Below are 24846 nucleotides of genomic sequence, written 5' to 3' on the forward strand. Positions count from 1 at the left end.
CGAAAAAGTCAGGGTAACTTTGCAGCGATTTTGAGAGAAACTCGTACATCGCAGCAGAGGTAACTTGGGCTGACTCTAGATGTTAAAAAGAGTTTACTCTAGCCCATTGTTTTTTATGGTTACATGCAGACATTAAAAGAGCTGACTCAATTTTACATTGGCTTTGTTTAATTTTGTCTAGATCGATCCTTTGTCTATGGGAGCCCTATAACCCATAGTTTATATATTTTAGGTACATGGTATCAGCTGTGCAATACGGCGGTCGAGTGACTGACGACTACGACAACCGTCTCCTTGTCACCTTCTGCCGCGTCTGGTTCACCGACCAGCTGTTCACTGAAGACTTCCAGTTCTACAAGAGTTACGGGATCATGAAGTTTAAGAATATTCCGGAATACCTCGAGGAGATCGAGAAGATGAAGACTGTTGATCCGCCCCAGGCTTACGGACTGCATACAAACGCTGATATTACGTAATTATAACATACGGGCCAATTCTAACGAACACTGCTATCAAAATAAATATATTAATTATGTTTAGCTATATTATGGGCAATATTGCATGACAGCTGATTGAATTAGGGTTCCAACGGAATGATAAGACTGGAGATGAGCTAGTATTGTCTGTTACCTTGCTTTAGTTTGTTTCGTGTTTTACAAAATCGAGCGCTTGTGATTTTGTTATTCTTTTGTGAATTTTGTGAATCTATATGGTATTCTACCTATAACTTTAACTGCAATTTGGGTGACAAATTTTTGCTTAATGTTATTCACACCAATATTTCTTTGAATGTAATCATTACAGTTACCAGCGAAGCAAGACTCAGACTCTCCTAGATACGATTCTGTCTATTCAACCCAAAGAATCGGGTGGCGGAGGCGGAGAAACTCGAGAAGCATCGGTGTATAGACAATCCAAAGAAATGTTGGAGAAAATTCCACCTAATTTTGATCCTTTCCAAGTAAAAGAAAGGTAGGAATTGCATACCAGTTTTGTCGAAGTAGTATTTACTTTCTCTCGAAATTGGAGAATAATTTTTTTTTTTACTAACAATTGTTGATTTCTGCGTTTTACAGGCTAAGGATAATGGGCCAATATAATTCTATGGTAATTTTCCTTCGACAAGAAATAGACCGAATGCAAAAGGTTATTGGCTTAGTGCGAACTACGCTAAAAGATTTACTTCTGGCTATAGACGGCACTATTATTATGAATGAGGTAAATATAACATACTAGGGAAGCCCAAATTTAGGTATTTTAACGTCCTGATTCCTGGAAGCATTTGTTTTGTTTTGTTACTCAATAACAGTTCATATTTTTTGTAATATGTACAAAAAATAACAGTTAAATATGTGGTTTGAAATTTTTTGTAATATATACGGATTAAATCGCGTATAATGAATTTAAAAAAAATTTGTTCACTAGTACTGGAGGTTAAATACTTGTGGTTTGAAATAAGTTTTATGTTTTTGATACATTATTAGGTGCTTACAATTATCAAAGACATATCGTCACTACTTTGAAAAAATCTCGTATCTCACGCTGCTCCTCAAAGTGAAAACGCAGTAAGTCTATATGCATTCGATACAATACTTACTACAATTTTCTTTTCATTGACAGACGAAGATACAAGTTTTTTTTAAAGTAGTGACGATATGTAACTTCGTAAGGACGGATATGGTCTAAGAAAAAAAACGTACCTCAAAGCCATAGAGAAAAAGGTACGGTGGCCTAGATGGCCTTACCTTTGGGGAACGCTCGGCTAGATGGCGCTAAAATTAATATTTGACATTTTAACACATATCAAGATAACAATATGGGCCAAATTGTCAAAACTGAGGTTCAAAAGTTTTAAGCTTGTGTCAAGAGATGACAGTCTATGCACTGTGATTACACATTTTACTTTGACAGTAACTCTCTATAATACTCGATCCTCTTTTCAATTATTAAATGTTTGCTTTAATTATTGCGGTGAATTGGCTCTTAGGTACTTAGGTACCTAATTTTATTTCATGATACAGCCGGCAATAACGTCGAAGGTCTCTTTGGTCTGCTATCCACCCGTTGTAAACTTTTTCTCAGGCACTGCGCAATTCGCTAGACAGCATCTACGACGCCAAAGTGCCAGCGATCTGGCTGAAGAGTTCATGGTCGTCGTCCACTCTCGGTTTCTGGTTTACGGAGTTCTTGGAGCGCAACATTCAGTTCTCGACTTGGTGCTTCACAGCAAGGCCGAACTCCTTTTGGATGACTGGTTTCTTTAATCCGCAAGGTTTGAACAATTAATAAACGCACAGAGACGTTACACACATTGATTGATTGTTACGTTTCTGTAAGATTAAGGTGGGGGAAGATTGAGGCTTTTTTCTTGAGGGGGTAAGGTGAAATATGTTCCGTATAACGTAGCACTACGGGTGGCTTAGAAAAACCCGGCATTCTTACCCCACCTAACCTTATATTTTTTTATTGTCCAAGTTGTTGAAAGATGACACTTACCTATCTAGAACTAATACTGAAATAAATTTTCACTGACAGGTTTCCTTACGGCTATGAGACAAGAAGTGACTAGAGCTCATAAAGGTTGGGCTTTGGACATGGTTTCTCTGCATAACGATGTCACCAAGTTTGTTTTAGACGATGTGAAAGCTCCTCCGCCTGTAAGTAATATTTTAAATTGTGCATTTTGGTGCGTAATCGTATTCCTACCTCACAAAACTACCTCACCAGGTTTATGGTTGGTAAAACTGTTCCAATGTCCATATACATACATAGTTAGTAAGACTTAAAAGAAAACCAAACCTTGTTGCACCTTTACTTTTGCCTTCCGGCAGGAAAGAGTCAAGTTTCGGCCCGCTGCTCAGATGAAGTAAAGCCTAACCAGAAATATATGACTATTGTCAGGAGGGCGCTGTTATGTATGGGATGACAGTTCAGTATTGTTCGAATGAAATTCCTCAACATGGCACGTAGTCATATTTCTGGTCAGGGTATAACTACTCTCGGGCTCCATTAGGCAGAAATTTATTCACACCTACCTGAGAAACTTTATTTTACTGAATAAAAATATATGCCAATGTCTACTTATATGGCACATTCGTCTTTCAGGAAGGCGTGTTTGTTCACGGTCTGTTTCTGGACGGAGCGGGCTGGGACCGGAGGAATCTCCGTCTATGCGAATCTACACTCAAAGTTCTATACACAGCCTTGCCAGTAATACACGTATATGCGATTAATTCTACTGCGCCTAAGGATCCCAAATTGTATACGGTAAGTTATATTGCTAAGTAATACTCGTAAGGTAGCAATGCTTTTCAATGTTACTGAAACCATTGTATGTCTTTGACTTAAGTTTTTCTCGCTGTAAGCGTTCCGAGAACATATATTCTCCGTCTATATTACAGTGCCCCGTGTACAAGAAGCCTGTACGTACTGGACTGACGTTTATCACGCCACTATGGCTGCCGACGATAAAAAACCCCGACCACTGGGTACTGCGTGGAGTTGCCATACTGTGTGATATTAAATAAACTGACGACTCTAGTATTAAAATGGTTATTCTTAATTAATATGTCTGCGCTCTAACTAACGCGACCCGTATATTGTCTTACAAAATGTGTGGTCGTGGTAATTAGATTCAACTACAGACATATTCCCAGATAATGATCGAGAACACATTGTGTTAAACTGAAATACAGTATTCCTGTCAGCCTCACGAAAAAAACCAAAAGGAAGAAATGCTGATTTTTAGCATTTTTGCTTATTTTTTTCTAAGAGCCCCATAAAATATAGGTGGCCTATCTGTAAGAAAGGTACATTTAATGAAACGAAGATATATTATGAGAATTTTAACCCTTAAAACTATATTTTTATAATAATTTATGTGGCTCTTAATAAGGTTGTTGAAAGTGCAATGGAAACTGTTCATTTTATATAATTTATGTTTTGATAAATAATATTACCAGAATTATTTAGAATTGTTTTATTTTGATAGGAATGAAGCCATAATTATATCATTTCAATTCTTTACAAATGATGTTTACTGGAAAAGTTATTACAAATCAATACTGTACACGGTACGTAGGAATATTACATAACAATTGGATCAGTTAGTTTGACAGGTAAGTACTTATCTATCGGCAACGATTCGCAAGATATCTGTACCTCTAGTGTAAGGTCATTCGAAAACATGACGGTTTTTTTAATCGTTTTTTTTGGAAACATAGCTTATCGAATACAAATTCGTTTGAAAACGAAATGAAACGTTTTCGAATTAAGTTAACACTAGGGGCTCTGTGTGACTTGACTCTACGGCTACCTTGGTGATTTGGTGAAAATTTTACTTTCTCGGTGCATTGTCGTAGCTCAATGCGGCCATCTTCGTCATGACTCTGAGGATATTTGGGTCAGGAGCAAATATTTCTTTTATTTTTAATATTAGAAAAATCCCAATGAGCTTTTAATTTTTGAAACTGAAAGAAATTTCTGCTTTGTTATCAAAATGTTGGACAGAATGGGCCACTTTGAGCTCAGTGTAAAAAATAAATTTGGTGAATTTATTTCTTGTTGCAAATTTTAAAATTTTAATTTATTCTTCTCCTTCCGATTATCCGTCGGGTTAGTCCAAATGTATTTGTGGTATTATTATAATTATTTTTATGTAATAATTACAAGTTATCAATAGTTAATTTTCTCGTAAACTTACGTTAACGTAACGACTGTAAAATTGTACCAAATTTTGATGATGTAGCAGCATTAATATTCACCAAAACCACAGGGTAGCATACAAAAGATTCAGCGAAATGACTTGGCTGGCTATTTTGCAATGGCCTGCGCAGTGTAATGATACATTTTGCTCTAAACAGGTACTTGTGCGCAAATTACTCACGATGAGCAAGTTGCGGTATGTTTTTGCAATTAACATATCCCACCTTACTAGGGTTGTCTTAAAAATTTCAAAATATATCAGAATTAAAGAAAAGGGTGAGGATATGATGAGGTATATACTTATTTTGAACAATTGACATTTTAACAATTTATTTGGACGGAGCTAATCGGTGTATTGTGTAAAAACTGTAAACAAAACAAATCGTTACAGATATATTAAACTTACGTTTAAAAGCACGTTGTAATATGGATGGAAGCATCGTCGTATGAGGTTGATTTTTACACTATGTTTGGCCTACATATTTTCATATATACCTATGTACATTTCATTTAAAAAGTCTATATCGTTAGTTTAGTCTCGTACTTTTATATCGTCACGCCAAAAAAAAACTAAACATTACTTTTTTAGCAGGTCAGATTATTTATCATGTAATTTAACTAACTATTGTGCAGTCATCTCATCTAAATTGAAAACCCAGTGGTGCATTAGATATCATAATTAGTTATACTAGTACCACGTTTGAAATAGTTTCGTATAGAATTGCCATATTCAATATAAATTAGACGACTGTGTGCGTGTATTTAGAAGTTCTGTATGTCATTAGTTTTTATTGTACATGTATTAGCCTGATTTCATTTTATTCGCCAGTGCGTGCAGTTAGACTCAGCTGATGCCTCTGCGAAAACAATCATAAAGTTGGAAGTTATAAATTTCATCAAAAACATCAATGAAGAGAGCGAAGGTTAATTATTTGCACAAGAAAAACTAAAGGCATTATTTTGGTTGTAATATTAATATTCGTCCTTCTATGGATTTGTTGAAAATGATTATACTCGTAAGTCTGTTAATGTTGTGAGATTATGTCTAACTTTGGTAGTATTTAAAGTGCCTACTCAAATTACAAAGATCAGTCTATGATAAAAAATATTGAGTACATGCCATGTTAGTAGGTACACATTATTGATACCAAAGGCTCCTGATAAATACAAAGCGTATCAACGAGCATCTACAAACCATAGATCATTGCTAGTGGCATAGATGTACTAAAACCTTGGACTATCACAACAGCTACATATTGATTCTTACTAGCATGGTGTATACCTATCGGTTAGGTTTCAACGAGATCTAGCTTGCTTAACAAAACAATATTAACGAAGAACATTACACGTACAAATTACAAAATTCTATAGTAGTTTTTCATAAACATTAAACATAAATACAGTCTTATTGTAGGTCTTCGACTATATTAAGTCCTATAACAATACTTTGCATTAATGCTGTATGAATTCAACATATTATTTACAATCAACATTTCGTAATATGTATAATAAAATGATATAAAATCTATTTACTAAACTATGCATAGCTACATAAAAGCTTATAAGAACATTATATAGGTACCTCACAGTTATAATACGTGTTTCGTTGGAGAGTAGAAACTGAAATATTTAACGTTTAACAACGAGAAACTTATGAGATTAAATTAATATTATAGGTACTATAGTTGAAACATAATAACTATATAGTACATATAGTATAGCGACTACGTCGCAAACTAAGTTCGCTTCTGAAAGAAAACAACTCATAATAATATCTCATCTTGCGAACTTATGCGTCGAACGCACAATTCTTCTGAAAGGTACTATATCAACATTATTGGAGAAAAAATTACATTTTCGACATTACTTTGTTTTTTAAGTATTGCACAATATTGATAATAATTCCTACAAACTTTCTGTTTTCGTTACGGCCATTCATCTTTCGAATTTACTCCTTGAGATTGTCGCAGCGGAAATTACCCAGAGGTTCCACGGATCTTGACCTAGGTGCTCTGAAACAAATTATAAACAGTCAATTTAAGTATATTGTTTAAAACCTTTGTCAAACTCTTTTCCAGGCCGCTGAGGCCGCACTTATTTACATAATCTCTAAAAATCCAAATAATTATACATATATTATTCTATTTAACCTCGCGGCGCTATATTTAACAGTAGGTTGTAGGTTAGGTAGTGGTAGTAGCAGTAGTTTGATAATAATTACCTACAATTATATTCACAAAAAAATAAAGGTTCATAATTACCTTCTTCTTGAAAGCGTCAGTTCAATTTTTCCTTCTTTAACTTGTTTGAAAAGCGATATGGCGCCAGCATGGCTCAGTCCACGGGTCGGCACATTATTGACTGACAAGATCTCGTCACCTGTAACGTAAAAATATAAATACTTAATAGTATCGATTATACCTTTCGTTACAAATATGTATGTAAGATTGGTAAACAGTCTTAAGTTCGTTTTCTATGATTGTCTGAACAGGTTACGAGTTCAATAATAATAGTTGTATAGGTACGTTTTAAATTCACGAAACATTTTATACCTATGTTTAATTGTATTTTTACCTAATCCAAATTATTTAATTATATTATTGTCATTATAATTACCTTCAAAGATAGTCCCCTTATCAGCTGCTTGTCCGTTAGGAAACACGGTTTTCACGAAAATTCCCATTTGTCCTTTCGGGGAATCAGTACCTCCAACGATACTAAATCCTAAACTTTTATGACCAGGTCCTTTCCAGAATTCTGCGATGTGCAAAGAATTGTTCGAATAAATGCCACTTTGGTGAACGTCGTTTTGCATTAATGCGTGTTCTTGCTGACGAGACACATGGCCATGGCTCGGAGAGCAGCGTTGAGAACCAACCCTGTTGAAAAATCTGCTTCTGTTGCTACTTCTCAGAAGTTGTTCTGGAATGCTTTCAAACGATCGGTTTTGGTATAATCTTGGGACATGTTTGATGTAATGTGGTGATTTTTCCTTTATCTCATTTGTTGCGTTTTCATTACTTGTTGAATACTGCTCAACCATCGGGGGTAGCCTTGAATTGTGAAGAGAAATAGGTCTGTAATTATTTGAATGCCTGTTTCTTGGTGTTGGTGAAGATCTCATTGATATTTCAATATTTGTGATATTTTGCAATGTGGCTGACGATGTCGGATAGGCTCTCTCTAATAATTTTTCATCATCACTCTTTTGATTTAGTTGCATTGACGGACTATTGTTTCCTAGGATGTCGGTTTCTCGTCGTCGCGTGTTGTGCTCGTAATTATTGCTGGTGGTATTGGTACCACTTATATAATTATTGTAAAATTGGTTTTCACTAGGAAAATGAGTTTCAATGGTTATTTGATTTGAAGACGTAGGCTTATGAACGGTTTCCGAAATTATATCAGGCGGAACATTCGATGTAGATGGCGCTATTATATTTTGATCGGTAGTTTGTCTGTTTATTATTCGACTTAATGTTACTGGAGTAATTTCATCATGAGCCATAACAAGATCAACTTGGTATTTTTGTGCTCCTTCTTGACAATTTGCTTCAGTTGAACATGAGTTAACAATATGCTGCACTTCTTTTAGTGATGATAAACCTCTTAGGACTTTTCCATTGACATTAACTATTTCATCACCGATCCGCAGTCTTCCATCCCTATGCGCAATGCCATCAAAATCCAGTTTTACCACAATATAACGTATCTCAAAATTAGACCCACTGTTATCGAAGTCTACTCTGTGTTGCGTTAAATAAACCCCGAGACTTTCGTCCAATCTTGATTTAATTAACCTTAACTTTCTGAACCGCTTTGTACATGGTCCCCGTCCAAAAATGTCAGTTTCTGGTACAGGAATACTGGGGCCTTCATTGTCCACTGGTGGTATTAAGGTACTGAGATTGGGATTCGATGAATGTTCTACTGGCAATACTTGAGAGTGAAGTAATTTAATTTTTCGAGTTTCTACACGTTCGTCTAGTGTAATTGTTTTATAAACGAAAGGTATTTTTTTGTTTAGTGTCTTTTTTGGTAGTGGCGGAGGTTTGGCGTTATTATAGTCAAGGACTTGTAATGGATTATTGGGATACTTATGAAACTGTTCCCTGTTATTGTTGACATATTCATAAGGTATGCTATTTTCTACCGGAAATAAAGCACATGGTGTAGAACTCCGTCTAGCAGGCACATGCACTCTACTCACGTTGATTTTATGATTTAAGCTCAATTGTCTCGAAAAATTACCATGTGTTCCATCTGCAGTAGTATCAATCGGTTCTGCTCGCACAGTGCCTGGCGATATATGACTCGAGTATCCTGGCGGTGAGTGGTTGCTATGTTCATCTGTAGGACGTCCATCGCTGTCATAGCCAGACTCATTTGAACTAACATAGTTGCTTAGTCGATGAGTCTGAAGAATCTCAGTGCTTTCTGGCCCGAGATGTATACTTTGCGACGATGTCATAAGTTCCGTTTTTATGTCCCTTACCGACCCAAAATACGGACCATAGTCGTATACTGGTAAACTGTTTCGGTTCCTTGGTATAAGCATTGGGTCGTAATCTAAAGGCGGCCTATGGGATATCATCGACGACCGGCGATGAACATCTTCGACACGTCGTGCAGGATACGTGCCGTCGATTTCATTGATACTTCTCATAGAACTTCTATTGAAATCGGAGTATTCATTTCTTAAGGCAGCATTAAGCAACATATCTTCGTGTACCGATATGCTATCGTTGCTTTGATATCGATCCTCGGAGCGAGAATTGGAAAGAAACAGTCTGTCTTTTCGAAATTTTGGTGATTTTCTATCTATTCTTTCGGAGTAACTTTGCCTTATGCTGCTCGTTCGTTGTTGTGATGCCATGCTGTTTTCTTCTGGTAGAACCGACAATTTTGATCTTAAAAAAGCGTATGGAAAGTTTGGTTTTTTACACATACCATTACCTTGACCTTCAAGATTAGGGATATTATCACAACTAATGGCCTTTGATGAATTCACTAGCGCGTCTTCAGTTAAGATATTATTATTCTTTGAAGGAGATTTTTTATTTTCACCAGCAGCGTTCTGTAAATCAATGTCATCAGATGGATCGTCAGCCTTAACATACGTAGATAGATGTGAAGTTGAACAGCTACGATAAAGCGTCGGTCCACTTGCCACCGGATAACTGTTTTCTGATGTTTTATGTATATTTAGTGTTTGGGACCTAGATGAGTTTAACATTCCCGTTGAACCCATTCTATGGAAGAAAGATTTGAAAGGGCTAGGTGATCTGTCTCGGGATCCGCTTCGAATGGAATCAGTGTCGTTATCTCTTTTTAGGGATGTAGTTTCAGAACTGCTCCGTTCCATTTTCCATTGTTGCTTTTTCTTGAACTGGCCAGCTATGCTTCTTGGGGACTCCTCATTAAGGCTTTCATTACTAGGCTGTTCTTGGGAAGCTTCTTTTCCGTCAGGTTTTCTTAACATGTCGAGCTTTTTTCCCATACGACGACCCCATGTTGCGAACACTGGAAAAGAAAGAAAAAACATATAATTCAATCTTACATTCTCTTAAAAAATATATTTTTGTTATTCTGGCTTATGGTAGGTAAGGAATGGTATTTAAATATTTGTCTGTCTCTGAGTTTCTGGTAGTAGTTTCTGAGGTTTGTTAATTGGAAACTAATCATAGTAACGTTTACTTTAACGTTTAGCTGCAGGCCTCGGAAGAGTTGCACGATGTCCGTTTTTCATGACCTTCGCAGGCAGTGCCGTGATTAGGGTGAAGTTATGCTGGCGGGATCTACAGCTGACCGCGTCACTGAGGCTTGCGTCTCTCAATCTATGCGCTTTGCCCCTTGGAAGAGGAACGCGATGACCATTACGAAGTAATTATTACACTATGAAATATTCTACGCACCTTTCTTCATTTCCCTGACGTCGTCCTCCATGACCATAGCCGGTAATGCCGTGACTAGGGTGAAGTCGTGCGGGCGGGGTCCGGCGCCAGCGGCGTCTCGGCACGGAGACGGCGCCGGCGTCGCTGCGGCTCGCGGCCCGGTCACTTCCCTGCGCTTCGGCCCTCGGAAGAGGCGCATGATGACCGTTTACGAGTACATCGCGTCGCACCGCACGCGCTCACTGCTCTGGAAAAGTAGATGTGTCTGTTAGTAGTGTTAGTGTTATTGCTTTAACAAACAGACTCCCGTTCCGACCAGATCTGCGCACGATTCCCATTTATAATATGTAACTCATGCTAGACAATCTGCTAGCAGAAGTTTCATTTTCTAATCAAGCAAGTCTCCTCCTCGTAAGTCTTCAACTATGGGTGCGTACGGAAACAAATCTTATTCTCGCCGGTCTGACATTTGGCAGGCCAGCATTAATACGTAGGTATTTTTTCTATGGAAAATTTCTTAGTTCACTGCTAAGTGGCATTAATTAGTCTGCCAAGTAGAATGAATACTACTACTAATACTGTACATTGTTGACAATTTAAAAGTGCTTATTGTAAGCCTATTTGAATAAAGAATATTTTGATTGATTGATTGAATTTACTTTCATATAATTTTTAATACGATAATCGTGGTTTTAATTAAAAGTAACAAAAAAAAACATAACAGTCAAGTTGTGTAATTATTTATTGCACAGTTTTCCCTACAAGGCAAAGAAACTAAAACTATCTATGCGAATTAAACATATCTAAGAACGCCGACCAACTCACAGTTAAATGTGTTGAGGAGAGATACTCGTACTTTTAAATTTAATCTTAACTCTCTATTATTAAAACTCAGTTCTCATTGCGTTCACTCTACAATGTTTAAACGTAATTGTAACTTATTTAACCGCAGGACATGGATTTTATGCATCCGTTCACTACGGTAGCTGTTACTCATTACTTGATCTTGATTACTATTTACTGTACGCATTTGTAGTTGGACTCGGGGCAGTTAGAAACAACTTAATAGCGATGCAGCTTTTATTTATTTGTTTCATTGCTATGAGATTGCTGTGTGGAGTACAAAATATTCAAAGATATGGTGCTTGATGATTCTGTTATACAATACTAGCTTTTGCCCGCGGCTTCGCTCGCGTTAGAAAGAGACAAAAAGTAGCATATGTCACTTCCATCCCTTCAACAGTTATCTCCGCTTAAAAAATCACGTCAATTCGTCGCTCCGTTTTGCTTTGAAAAACGGACAAACAAACAGACACACACACTTTCCCATTTATAATATTAGTATGGATTAGACATTTTATGCGAATCATGAGTAAGTAGGAAATTTGTAATAATTTTGAAAATAAATTAATTAAAAAGTAAATTTTAATTATTGTATCTTATGTATCAGAGTTTATTATTTCAATTTTTTAGTAAAAAAAAAATTCTCGAATTTAAAAGAGTTAATTAATTACAAAATTTATTGTTAAAAGTACGTGTTTACTAGCTAATATAAAAATGAAAAAAAAAAAAGAACATTCAAGCGAATTGAGAACCTCCTCCTTTTTTTGAAGTCGGTTAAAAATATACATTTTCGTGGATGTGTTGTAAGATGTAGGTACCTACTTACACGTATTAGAGTATCTGTAAAATAGGGTTAATTTTGAAAAATAGCAGATAACTATAAAAACTGAAAAGCAAGATACAAATACAGACCGTAAATTTTTCAGGTAATTCCTTTTCTAGACTGTTGTAATATTAACATAACAAGACAAACTAATGGCTATCGCTGTAATAATTATGATAAACTCTCTAATAAATTACTTAAAATAGTTTTATTAAGAAAAAAGCAAGACTAACCTAAGTATGTTCTTAGAAATATGGCAAAATATCCAGGTTTAAACCAGCCCTAAGGTCTCATTCTGTACTGAACAGGTCTCAGTGAGTCATCCTAATGAGTCCCGGTAGTAATATAGCGGTCGGTAAGCGCCGGAAATCCATGAGACCCGCACCGATCATGCTATGGCAGATTACATACCGTAGCAGACATGCCACTTAACTATGCAGACAGCATCGCGCATGTATATTAAGTCTTTAATTCATCGTGCGTCATATTCAGCTATTTATATTTGGCGTAAGAATTAAATTTGTGAAAAGATGGTGATCAAACTTTATGTGAAAGTTATCCATATTTATAACAATTTTCACTTAAGAAAATTCTAATGAAACCCTAAGGAAATTGTTAATTTCTTTTTCACCACACCAACTGTTAAAGGCTATTCTACTATTCGAAAACAGATAGCAAAATTGCATTTTATCCACAAGAGTGCAAAGTAATTTCATACAAATTTTAACTTGATGTCTTAAGCTGACTAGACTAGAATTTACCTATAAATGATGATGTTGAATCATACTATAAATGTTGGATAAGTTGATGGATTTGATTTAGTTTGATGTTTTAATAGTGAATATTTTGTTCGTGTCGGTGTGGTGAAAATTTGTGTTTCACTCGGTGGCAAAGTTTGTTTAACCTGCGTGCCTTGAAACCCTCGCAGCGCTCAAGATTCCACTTTTTGAACCACTCGCTACGCTCGCGGTTCAATATTGGAATCTTTCGCTTGCTCGGGTATCAATATTGGCACGTGCGGTTAAACAACAACTTTGACCCCTTGTAAAACAAATAACTATTGCAAAACCTTGCATTGTTATTACACCAATAATCTAAAATGTCTATGTAAATTATACATTATTATACCTACTGTTTATAATATTTTTAAAAATTTGACCTAAATTAGCTTAGACTCTCTGTTATTCAAGAAGGGTATATGTCGGCATTGACGGAGATAGTAAAATTTCAGTAGGTACCTAAATGTCAAACATTGTTATTGTTGTGTGACGAATCTGATTTATATTTAAAGATAAAATATTAAATAATCTGTGGTTTTACACCAGTAGCCGTCCACAACCTGTTCTTGACAACTATTCCTCAGACCAGTCCAAGGTCTAATAATTAGGAGATAAATATAGCGTGGATAAATATCAATTACGTAAACGTACAGCGGAGCTTGTTGGCGTTTATGTCGCTGACATGTTTGAAGAGAGGATTTTAAAAAATTCTGCAAATGTATAAGTATTAACAAAGACATATATAACTTCGTATAGACAAATAAAGTCTAAGAAAAAAACGTACCTCAGTACCATACAGAAAAAGGTACTAAGGTGGCCTAGATGGCATTACACCTTTGGGGTACGCTCAGCTAGATGGCGCTAATATTAATATTTGACATTTTAACACATATCAACCTTTCGACAGTAACTCTCTATAATACTCGATCCTCTTTGGTATTAAGGAATATTACATTGTAGGAGCCATCACTAGCACGAACAGTTATTGGATTACGGTTTGACTTTGTGCTGTACTCTATTTACAGAACATTGCAGCATCTAATGATGCCAATTGGCAGCCTCATAGGGACTACGCGGTCTAAATCCCCTTATACGTTAGTTGGATTATAATTCCAAAAAGTTAACCCATATAGTATATTTCGAGATGTATAAATTATTTTAACCTCGTGAATATTTATATAAGGTCCTAATTTATTAGATGCAGATATTTTTACAGCTGATAGTACTCGGTCTCTGGAGTATATTAAACCGTGAAACATTATAGCTTTTACGATGTTTTTTTGGAGAAAACGGAAAAACAAATTTGCTACGTAAAAACACCCTGTTTATGTGATTATTAAATGAAAACTCATTGAACAGATTCTAGTACCTCTTTTACGTACCACTTAACTGTAACTGGCCACTTCAATGACATGTGCAGTTTTCCCGCCGCACCTTTACGACATTTACAACAAACAATTGTTTACATGACAGACAGTGTTATTGTGACATGTGATAATGCACATGATGATTTTTTTTAGACGAAATTATAATTAATTTTTTTGTTAGGAAAAAAAGAATTCTATTCTTAGAAAAAGATTTCTTAATTTATATTTAAAGTTAATTATTTTAATGTAAAGTATCATGTGTTAAAATATCTGCAACTAATAAATTAGGACCTTATATACTAAAATGAACTTTAAATTCGATATGGATCGGATATGCCAAGCACTGCTACCTTACCTTAGAGGAACATTTGACTAAAGTGTTAAGAGTACGGAGTATGTGATAATTTTTTCTTTGACTTATTATAAAAATACTTAATAAAGTATGTATGTTAGTAATCCACTCGTAACGTAGAATTATTAAAAGTTGCTTTTCACGTTGTTGTTTACTGAAAAGTATCGTAGAACTTGGAACGGCTAGCAGATAAATGATGGTGCTCGGAGAAAGCAATAAACGTCATGAACGATCCAAACCTTTACCTGTTCTCATACCGTAAACACAAAAATATGATGACACATTTATTGATAACGATAACATTGTCGCTAGGCTCAACTATATACAGGTACGAATTTTATTACGCACATTAATAACCTTGATACACTTAATAGTGCAATACATATTAAAAATGAATATTCCTTAGCCTAGTTATACAGCGGCCCAAGCAATAAGGGCCTAACTTTGACTCATCATACGGACGAGAGCTTTATACGAATAGCTTGTCTAAGCGTCCTTATTGCGAACAACAAAGTGGTCCCTTTTGCTTGGGAAAGGTATATTATTCTTAAAAAGTTTAATAGTTCTAGTAATTAAAAGATACTTCGTTATAGTGCGCCGTTAATGTTCCGAGCAGCGTACACGACCTAAGAGCACTTAATTTATTTAATTTTATTGGTTAAATTTTATTTATGTATCATCCCTTGAATAATTTATGACCTTGCTAAGTTGATTTGTGGGCTATTAAGCCAGTTGGAGAAATGGTTACTATTGCAATTAGCATTTTAATACGCACTTACTACGTGTTCAATGAATAAAATTACAAAATTTAACATTTCGTCAAAGATCATGAATTGAAAGATCATGAAAGCTGAAAATAAAGAAATATAAAGATTCAAATCCAAATTAACAGCAATTTAAATTAACATATAGGTAAGTAGTTAATTTAATGATAATGACGACTGTTGGCAAATATTGTGCTTAATATAGATTACCTACTCGTTTCCGGTTTACGTAACTTCAAACGAAAATTGTGCGCTAATCACCGCGATCATTAAATACCTACGAAATTGTCAAGTATGTTCGAAAATACATTGTAACTTTCGTAACAATGTCAAATGTGGGTCCCGTTAATTGTTGACTGTTTTTTGCAGCTGTGGAATTGGTAAATGATTTTCTAAAAGGATAGAGTGAAGATACCTAGCCAAGGAGTGGATTTTGTGTTAAAATTTGCCGTAATATGAATTCGGGCCATTTTTTTCAAAGTTGTCCACCCCGTTTTTAGCTTGTCCCATACTTTTGATATAATATTTAGCGTATTTAAAGAGTCTAAACTAATGAAGACTATTTTTTATTCGAACCCAAATTTAGTTGACAGTAATTTACAATATTCATTTAAATTTTTATTATAATTATGTATTTGTTAAAAATTATAATGTGATAAAAAATGGGCAATTTTTTGCTGTCCCACGTCAAATATCGTTTTTGTTATGGATTTTATTCTATAACTAATTGTACTAAATATTGATGACGGCATAATTTGAAAAGATTGAGTTATACGCTATTACGTTATAAAATATTTCATGTTAATAAATAAACGTACTATTTAAAATTAAGTATAATTTGCCGAGACGGAATCTGGTAATTGTGGAATTTTCCATTCCGAAACCGCAGAATGACTGTTAAAATTAAAAGAAAGTTCCTAACATTTGGTAGCATTTTATTCAGCTTGGCAAAATTAATTTAAAACTACTCAATACCGTCATCTTGCATTTGCCAGTTGCCGCCAAACACGCATCAAAGTAGCTCAGTACTCAGGGGTAACATTTTCTCATTCCACCTCCCGAAACCAAATTTGCGGGTAAATACGTAATATGCAACCTTTTAACATCGATTCCTAAAACAAAGTACTAATATTGAAACCAAATAAGCCAATTAAAAACAAGATTTGTGATTATTTAATAAATAATTAAGTAAAATATCGCCGGAGGTAGCGTTCCGTTACTTCCGATCCGATACTAGATCGTTGGTTTCGTATAGGCGGAAAGAAAAACGTATCGGAATGGAAGTATAAAGCGGTATTCACGTGGTTTTAATGTGATGTTTTAGTTTCATTTGATTGCGGGAAATAAAAGAAAAACGTATGGGATTAAAACTAACTCATCTAAAATATGGTAATCAATCGCGGATTACACACTCCGGTTGTTTTAGTCATTACTCGCGATATGCTTTGGAGATCTTAGGTACCCACGTTCAAGTGTAGACGAGACCTTAGCTTTCATCCGTTACCCATACAGTCAGATCCGTTACTGTCCCATGTTTCAAATAGTTTTATTTGCAAAAATTAAATACAATTTGTTATTAAACTACGTTTCCGTTATTTTATATTGAAATAGTAACGTTTAACCTATTGATTACAAGTGATGGCATCCTATAAACTTGTGAAACAGTATAGTAATCTTAAAAATTCTCCTCTATTTTGTACTGAAAGTAACGGAACGGATATATATATGGGTTTAAAAAAATAGTAGTCCGCATTTATGTGAAAATGAAAGTGTAATTTCTTCATTTGTTATTTTAGAATGAATAATAAAAATATTGTAAAATTCCCAAACCTTTTATATTTACATTATCTGCGATTAAATTTGGTTGCGGAACGGAACACTCGCTTCCCCTCAACTCAACAAAAACATATTTTTTTCATTAATTACTTAAAAGTCAAGTGAACCTTCTATATTTTATATAAATTTATTTATTAAAGAATCTATAAAAATAGCTTTTAATAAATTTCTATCGGTTTCATTTTCATATCAACTTTTTTCGGGGTGGACAACTTTGAATAAAATGGCCCATTCACAAGAGCCCACAACCCGCAATTAAGACGCTACAGGAGCGAAAGCAGGGTTCGAAATTATCAAGATAATAACGACCCGTGATAATTATCGGATAATTATCCGATAATTATCCGATAATTATCGGATAATTATCGATTATTATCACCAGTATTAAAAGATCATTTGTAAAATTGTTTCAGAAGAAATATCAGTGGTTTATTGTTTAAAAACAAAAAATTGTTAATTTTTCTTACATAACATACTACACAAATCAACACTAATAATTAACAGTAGATTTAATGAAAATCTGTGTTCGTCAGATTTGAACATAAATTACTTGACCAAAGAAGCCAAAGGAATATCTTCATCCGATGGTGATTCTATTTCCATTGGCATTGTCGTTGCTACAGCTTCAGTAGAACTTATTTGTTCCTCTAAAATCCAACTAAGATCTTGCTTCTTGGTTTTATCCTCTTGGTTATAATATTTAAACAAGAATACCAGCTTTGCAGCCTTTTCATTGCCCAGTCTGTTTCTTAGCTTTGACTGCACTAGCCCAAATGATGAAAAACATCTCTCTAATGGTGCAGTTGAAGCTATTGCGGTTAATAACTGTTCACAAAACTTTACGAACTTTTCTTTTTGTGGCCATCTCTCTTCATCTTCTAGAGTCACGGAAGTCCACCACAAAATAGGGCAGGTGTTCTTGAACGTTTCGCCAAACATGAATTTGGGAAAAGGGTAAGCTTTTGCTGTTAGTGCCATTATGAAAGGAGCAAAGTTTTCATCAACTTCTCCAGCAGTTATGAAGTTATACGCTTGTTTTTTCTGTTCATTGTTTAGGTTTCGACCAAGGAACCTATGATCTACCATATTTGCAGCGTAATGTAAGCCTTGCAGTGCCATTGCTCTACGACTCAAAAAGATTTTCTTTGTTTTTGCATTTTGGTATGCACTGTTACCCAACAGGTCAAACTCGAGTTTATTCCATATTTCAACAGCTATAGCTATTGTGGTAGTATTACGTTGCATCCTGTCGAGAGCTGTTGCAATGGGTGACAATGTTTTAAGGAAATCTACAGCATTCATTGTAATCTGACAGTCATTCACAATTTTTATAACCTCCCTATCGATTTTGTCTTTATGGTCTTGGCTAACTTGAACTAAAATTCCTCTGTTATCCAGATACGAGCGAATAGCGTCGTTCATCGTGTTCCAACGTACTTCTAGAGGGAGGACTAACTTTTTACCACCTGCTTGTTTGTATAGAGCTGCTGGAATGTGATGGTTGCGAAAGTATTTTATTACTTTCATTATCGATGCGGTAACGGCAGGGATCTCCAAATCTTTAGCCAGTAGATTTAAGATGTGAGCTGAACATCCATATTGTATTATGTCCACGTCTTCAGTTTTCTCAAGATGACTCCGCATTAATCGCTCATTAGCAGCACTGTCTGTGACAAAACTTCTAACAGTAACGCCTAATTCCTGCTTAGCTTTAGCGATTGATTTTAGTGCGATGGCCTTCAAATTAAGAGCTGTGTGTGGATTTTCTTTTGTATCCGCACAATCAACAAAAATTGAGTCGCCTTGAGCAGTAACAATGTTGCTGCAAACCAGAGGTTCAGTATGAACATTGCTCCAGCCATCCTGAGACATGCAAACTGTTTGATTCGTAAGTTTTTCTTTACATATAGTCATTGTCTCAGCATAATTTTTTTCTAATATGGGATTGCCTATTTCATATGCTGATGGAGGTCTATACCCAGGACGTAAAAGGGCGCATAATTTTTTAAACTCTTCGTGTTCAACATGATTGAATGGAGTGTTAGTCGCGTAAAAGTATTTTCCGACCTGCATATCAATTTTTTGCTTATATTCCTTGGTTGTTGTTATGACTTCGGAATTTTTAAGACATAGTATTTTCGATTGTGTAGATAACTGCTTTCGGCTACTTCCAGTTTCTTCACTAGCTTCTATTGTTTTGCCTAAACAAAAAAAAAACTAATTTATTTAGGTATTCTTAAAAAAAAACTGAGGTTGAGGTTACTTAGAGACAGTTATTTCACATAATCACGCGACCCGTCGCGCGTACAAGTCTTATTACTCTTATCACTCTTATTAGCGATACAAAATACAAATTTATTTAGGTACTAGAATTTGAAATTGCCGCGCGGAGTCGCGCTGCTGCTGCTTGAAACTACTGGCCTCTTATTGCGTCTGCGTGTGAGCTTTGAACTGACTTAATAAACTGATCTTTGTTCTCGTTCTCGTGTATCAACAATTTGAGATTAATTATTATAATTTATGATTGTAAATATAACTGTTCATAAAGAAACATGAAATGCCAAACCTGTGTTTTGCCCAGTCAGATGTGACTGAGACTGAACTGAACTGGAACTGGTTGATGGCAATGATGGCTGTGGATCTGGTTCTGCTATGTGTACTTGCGGCTGACATACTTTTACGTGAGATTTCATTCTATTTAGTATTCCTTGCATCTCTTTGTCACATTTTTTGCACCGAGCCCATAACCCAGTATTTTTTGTCTTCGTGCAACTAAAGAATGACCACACTGGATCTTTCTCGCGCGGCATTGTTCAAATTCAACACACTAAACAATATTTAACTTAATAAACCAATGACATTCGAGTTCACTTGACTTTACATAACACCAACTGACATTTTTTGTGAATTGGGGGAATCCCCGTGTCGCGGCTAGACGTGCGTTCGGATAGACGCAACAAGCGCAGAAATACACGTTTGGATACTTAGAATATAGTTTATTTCACAGACGCAATTTTTTGTTATTATCAATTGATAATTATCCACCTGTTATTATCACGATAATTATCGTGATAATTATCGTGATAATTATCGTTGATAATTATCCTTTCGAACCCTGAGCGAAAGTGCTAATATGGAAAGAAGCCCCCCTTTCAATTTGAGAATTCTAGTTTAATATACTAGTGTTATTAACTAGATTTATTGAAAAATAATTGTCCATTATGAACAACTCAGTTAAAAAATATTGCGAAAAAATCTTTAAAATCGAGATTCCGCTTTCGACTGTTTCCTCCTTCAAAATATAATCAATCGTAACGAAATTTGAGAATCTGAATAACAATGAAATAATCTGTGTCGGACTGTTTAGTTTTTTTGGCTAATTATCACCAATTTTGATAACCACACCTTTTTTAACGCCATAATCAGTAAAGCCGTTTTTGGAAATTTATGATGGGCTCTAACGTCTAAAGCAAGAATATCAAAAAAATCAAAACGGTCGTGACACATAAAAATAATATAATCTGTGTTGAAAAAAATATTGCTCTATCTATCAACCAGGGAGGAAATAGTCGAGAGCGTTTGTATGTAGCATTGACCCCTCCTGTAGCATCTTAAGAGTCTTAAGACACGTTCAGTCATTCACGCTCTGTTACACCGAACGGATACCCCACTTACGCCGCTCGCCTACTGACCAGGACCATTCCATTTCGATGAAACCACTCGATTAGAACCTAATTAATATTTATCCAGCATTTGTACATCAAACTCGATGGTTTTAGGGTCAATGATTCTTGCACATGACTAAACCTTGATATCTGTGACAAGGCTTCTGATTAGCAGAGGCTGTGAAATGAGTTGTTTTTAATTAGGTAATTAATTGTCATTAATGGTACTTTCGATTTCTAAATAATGAAAACTACCGGTACCCGGAGCCAATATAGTGGCTTCAAATGTGTCAATGTTTTTATATTGGTGCTCAAAACTCAAAGAGATAGGGCAGGTTTTCTTTTTTGTTTTTGTTTTGTTTTGCTATTTTGTCTCCGTGATTGATTTATAATATGTATAGATTATGATACCATGCTAAATAGTGGCTTTCTATTAGCATTAACAATCGAGAAGCAAAGCCACGGGAGGACAGAAAGTGAGCAAAGAACATGGGTTTTATTTAGTTCAAGACGAAAACGAATAAAATTGTAAAGTATTCATATAACATTCCACTAAAAAAATTAGAATCAGTGTGAATTAGTTCCACGCTTATTTTTCTGTACACGCAAGAATACTGCGAGTAATATCTGATTATTAATATTCTCATAACGGTATCACTACTTGCGTGCTTTACGTACAAAGTGACGCTCCATCGGGACAAATACCGATACACGATTCTGAATGTACTTTATTTTTTGTGCATTCGTGTCGCAATAACGAAATACATAAGTATGTGCAATATTATTATAGCAGATAAATAAATTTATCCAAAGCTCTATAAACCTCAGAAATCTGTCAATAAAGTTTTAAATGATTTACGATTACTTTCATTCAGACTTATATTGACCAGGATATAGACCGTGATTAGGTACTTTTTCGGTTTCTGTCGCTGCTTATGTGGGCGAATAAAGAGCTATGGGACATATTTTTACTTATAAAATACCAATTCCCACGAAGCGTTTTGCTTCTTCTTTTTAACAGACTTCAAAAAAGGAGGAGGTTCTCAATGCGTCGGTTTTTTTTTTTTTTTTTATACGCCCTCCCAAGGACTGGAATCCCTTGCCGGCGTTTATATTTCCCAGCTCATATAACCCAGCAACTTTCAAATCAAGGGTAAACAACTGAACAGTCATCATCTAGCCGAACTCTTCACGTAGTCGTACAAATATCTAAAAGCTAATAGAAAATAATTGGCGATCCACCATTTCCGGCACTATCCGTGATCGCAATCGAGAATAGTTATAACCGTTCGCGCTGATAAATCGCACGGCATTAATTTCCGTCTTTGCGCATTTCTTAGCCTAATTCAATAGGGAGTTGTGGGTGATTCCAGGCCAATTTTATTGGAGCAGATAATTGATTTAACTATTAATTATGTACATTTTCTGGGTAATGGACAGAGCTCCGATAAGCATAAAATAAAAATATTGTAAAATTGGTGCCTTGGATGAGACCTGAACGCTGACCGCCGCTAAATAATCGTAATAAACGCTAAATAATCGTAATAAACGACCAAACGTTTGCGAACACAATTCTGCTTGTTGAAAAAATAAGCAGTAAGTACTCGTAATATTTTTAATTTAGAAAAATTATTAACTGTTCAATTTAAATACCTACCATGTAAATCGTGCTTGTTTTACTATCCCTTAGCTATCGGTTCAAACGATATGATACGAGTATGAATACGAGTTCTATTTTGTGTCAAGTATCGACTTACATTGCGTTAAAATTCCAAACGTGTCTTGTCCCGTGCCCAGTCTCTTGCCAAAACGTTTTGAAAGTTTCCAATTTTCTTGATTACCCCAAATCACCCTTCGAGCACCTGTCCAGGAGAGGCAGACATTAATCAAATCGGCTTAATTCATTAATGTATCCTACGATCCCCCGTAACTGGCCGCCATTAAAATTAGATTGAACGGTTGGAAGGCTGTACTGCAGCTGCGTAAAATACTCTGTTCTTGTCTCTAGATGGAGTAAGAAAGGTTCTGATTCTGAGGTTGACAGATCGTCCCCTGCCTGTTAAACGGCCACATCTCAAAATTTTTGAGAACAATGCAGATTCGGGTTGCAAATTTCGACCTTTCTCGAAGAAATGTCGTTTTGAGATGCGGCCTTGTTTGTAGCAGGCATGTGACGAGATATCCGATCTGATATAGGATATAGGGGGAGGGGTTAAATAATAGGTTTTATGTATTTATCTCTACCTAATATTCTATGGAAACATCTCCATAAATTTTAGATTATTTAATTAAATAATCTGCATACGCTAAGCACTTTTATCCTCGTCCTGCCCAGTGTGATTTATAAAGGACATATTCAATTTTTTGGAATTTATAAATTAAAATCCTGGATAGGCAAAAAATGCCTATGTTTTAGTTTATGTTTTACCTAAATCGTGATAAAAGCAAAATCTACCTTATTTATTTAACAATTTGGTTTAAATTTCAATGGCCGAAACTGTATATGGTGGGCAGGACTAGTTTATAAACAGTAGAACGTAATTCCAAGCAGAGCTCGGCGCCTAAGTATTATTTTACAATACAGTTTCTATTGGAGCGTAATCTATGTGCAGCGCTAAATAATAACTGAGGATCTAATAGGCCCTGATCGTATAGCAATCGCCTACGATTACTTCGATAAGCAGACATGCTCCTTTATATTCTTGATACACTTGATGATGTTGATAAACTTGAAGATGCTGATATTGTTAATAGTATGTAGAATCACTGCCTGTTTCGAACTTTAACTTATGTCAAAATTTAGCTCTAAATACGATATGGATCGGATTTGTAAATTTTAAAAGTGCCTAACTTATTTCGAACAAGAACGTCATTATGCACGCGCTCGACAGTGATCCAGTAGATGGCACTTTCAATCTTATGTCATTGTACCCACCTACTCATCCATACTAATATTATAAATGGGAAAGTGTGTGTGTCTGTTTGTTTGTCCGTCTTTCACGGCAAAACGGAGCAACGAATTGTCGCGATTTTTTAAGTGGAGATAGTTGAAAGGATGGAGAGTGACATAGGCTACTATTTGATCAACTATTTGGTCAACTGATCTCTAGGAGCCCAAGTCACAGGCATCGCCTAGTTTGGGATCCACTCGTATACATGATGCCTGGAAAATTGTATTAATATTGTCAATAAACTATTTTTTTTTATTATTATTGTATCTTTCTAACGCGAGCGAAGCTAGTTGTCAATAAATGTGACAGAAGGGTGTAATCTGTCGGGCATTCGAACGTTGAGCACTGGTAAATTTATATTAACTGTTCAAAATTAAGTTTAAATACGGATTTTTTAATAGAAGTAATTATATGACAAAATCATTGTGTTTTTGTCATGTAAAATTCATTGTTTTCGCTTATATTATCTTCGCCTTGTGTTTATAAAAGCTCAAGAAAATAGTTATGTTTATAGTGCAGGTTCCACAAAAAACTACTTATTCGATTTAGTTAGTCAAAACTAAAGAATGTGATGATGAACTTAACTTTTATAAAGTCAGGCGAAGATAGGTAATTTAGGCAACGATTTTACGGTGTGGTTAGTGTTTGGGTAGCAAAAATGCACTGAGCTTAACAATATTATTAAAGAACAGGGTACCTAGCCGTAGGTTGACTTAAATGTAGCCTGGCTGCATTCCAAACCATATTAGCACGTCGTGACGCAACGCAGTGTTCTATGAAAAAGCAAGTTTCGTGCACATTTGAAATTGTAGGTAAAGTGCTGATATTTATTTAGGGTTCTGTACCTCAAAAATATGAAAGAACCCTT

The 24846-nt window shown here is 35.4% G+C and overlaps 2 protein-coding genes across 4 annotated transcripts in view; one reads left to right on the plus strand and one right to left on the minus strand.

Annotated features, from left to right (window-relative positions):
* The window catches only part of LOC125225204 (dynein axonemal heavy chain 8), a 61856-nt gene extending 57914 nt beyond the window's left edge, over positions 1–3942 (plus strand). The window contains 7 exon segments of the mRNA XM_048128805.1: positions 233–472; positions 805–972; positions 1077–1218; positions 2083–2272; positions 2536–2657; positions 3106–3267; positions 3402–3942. Of these exon segments, the coding sequence (XP_047984762.1) occupies positions 233–472; positions 805–972; positions 1077–1218; positions 2083–2272; positions 2536–2657; positions 3106–3267; positions 3402–3527 (1150 nt within the window). The 3' untranslated portion in view covers positions 3528–3942.
* A 496-nt stretch (positions 3943–4438) lies between these two features.
* Positions 4439–24846, minus strand: part of LOC125225089 — a 47406-nt gene continuing 26998 nt past the window's right edge. For all 3 annotated transcript variants that reach the window (XM_048128624.1, XM_048128623.1, XM_048128622.1), the window contains exons 2-5: positions 10620–10845; positions 7321–10227; positions 6966–7083; positions 4439–6716 (exon numbers count right to left, since the gene is read on the minus strand). In XM_048128624.1, the coding sequence (XP_047984581.1) occupies positions 6653–6716; positions 6966–7083; positions 7321–10227; positions 10620–10797 (3267 nt within the window). In that variant the 5' untranslated portion in view covers positions 10798–10845 and the 3' untranslated portion in view covers positions 4439–6652. The remainder of the gene's footprint in view (positions 6717–6965; positions 7084–7320; positions 10228–10619; positions 10846–24846) is intronic.

This window comes from Leguminivora glycinivorella, chromosome 4 (assembly GCF_023078275.1).
Source record: "Leguminivora glycinivorella isolate SPB_JAAS2020 chromosome 4, LegGlyc_1.1, whole genome shotgun sequence".
NCBI classification, from domain to species: domain Eukaryota; kingdom Metazoa; phylum Arthropoda; class Insecta; order Lepidoptera; family Tortricidae; genus Leguminivora; species Leguminivora glycinivorella.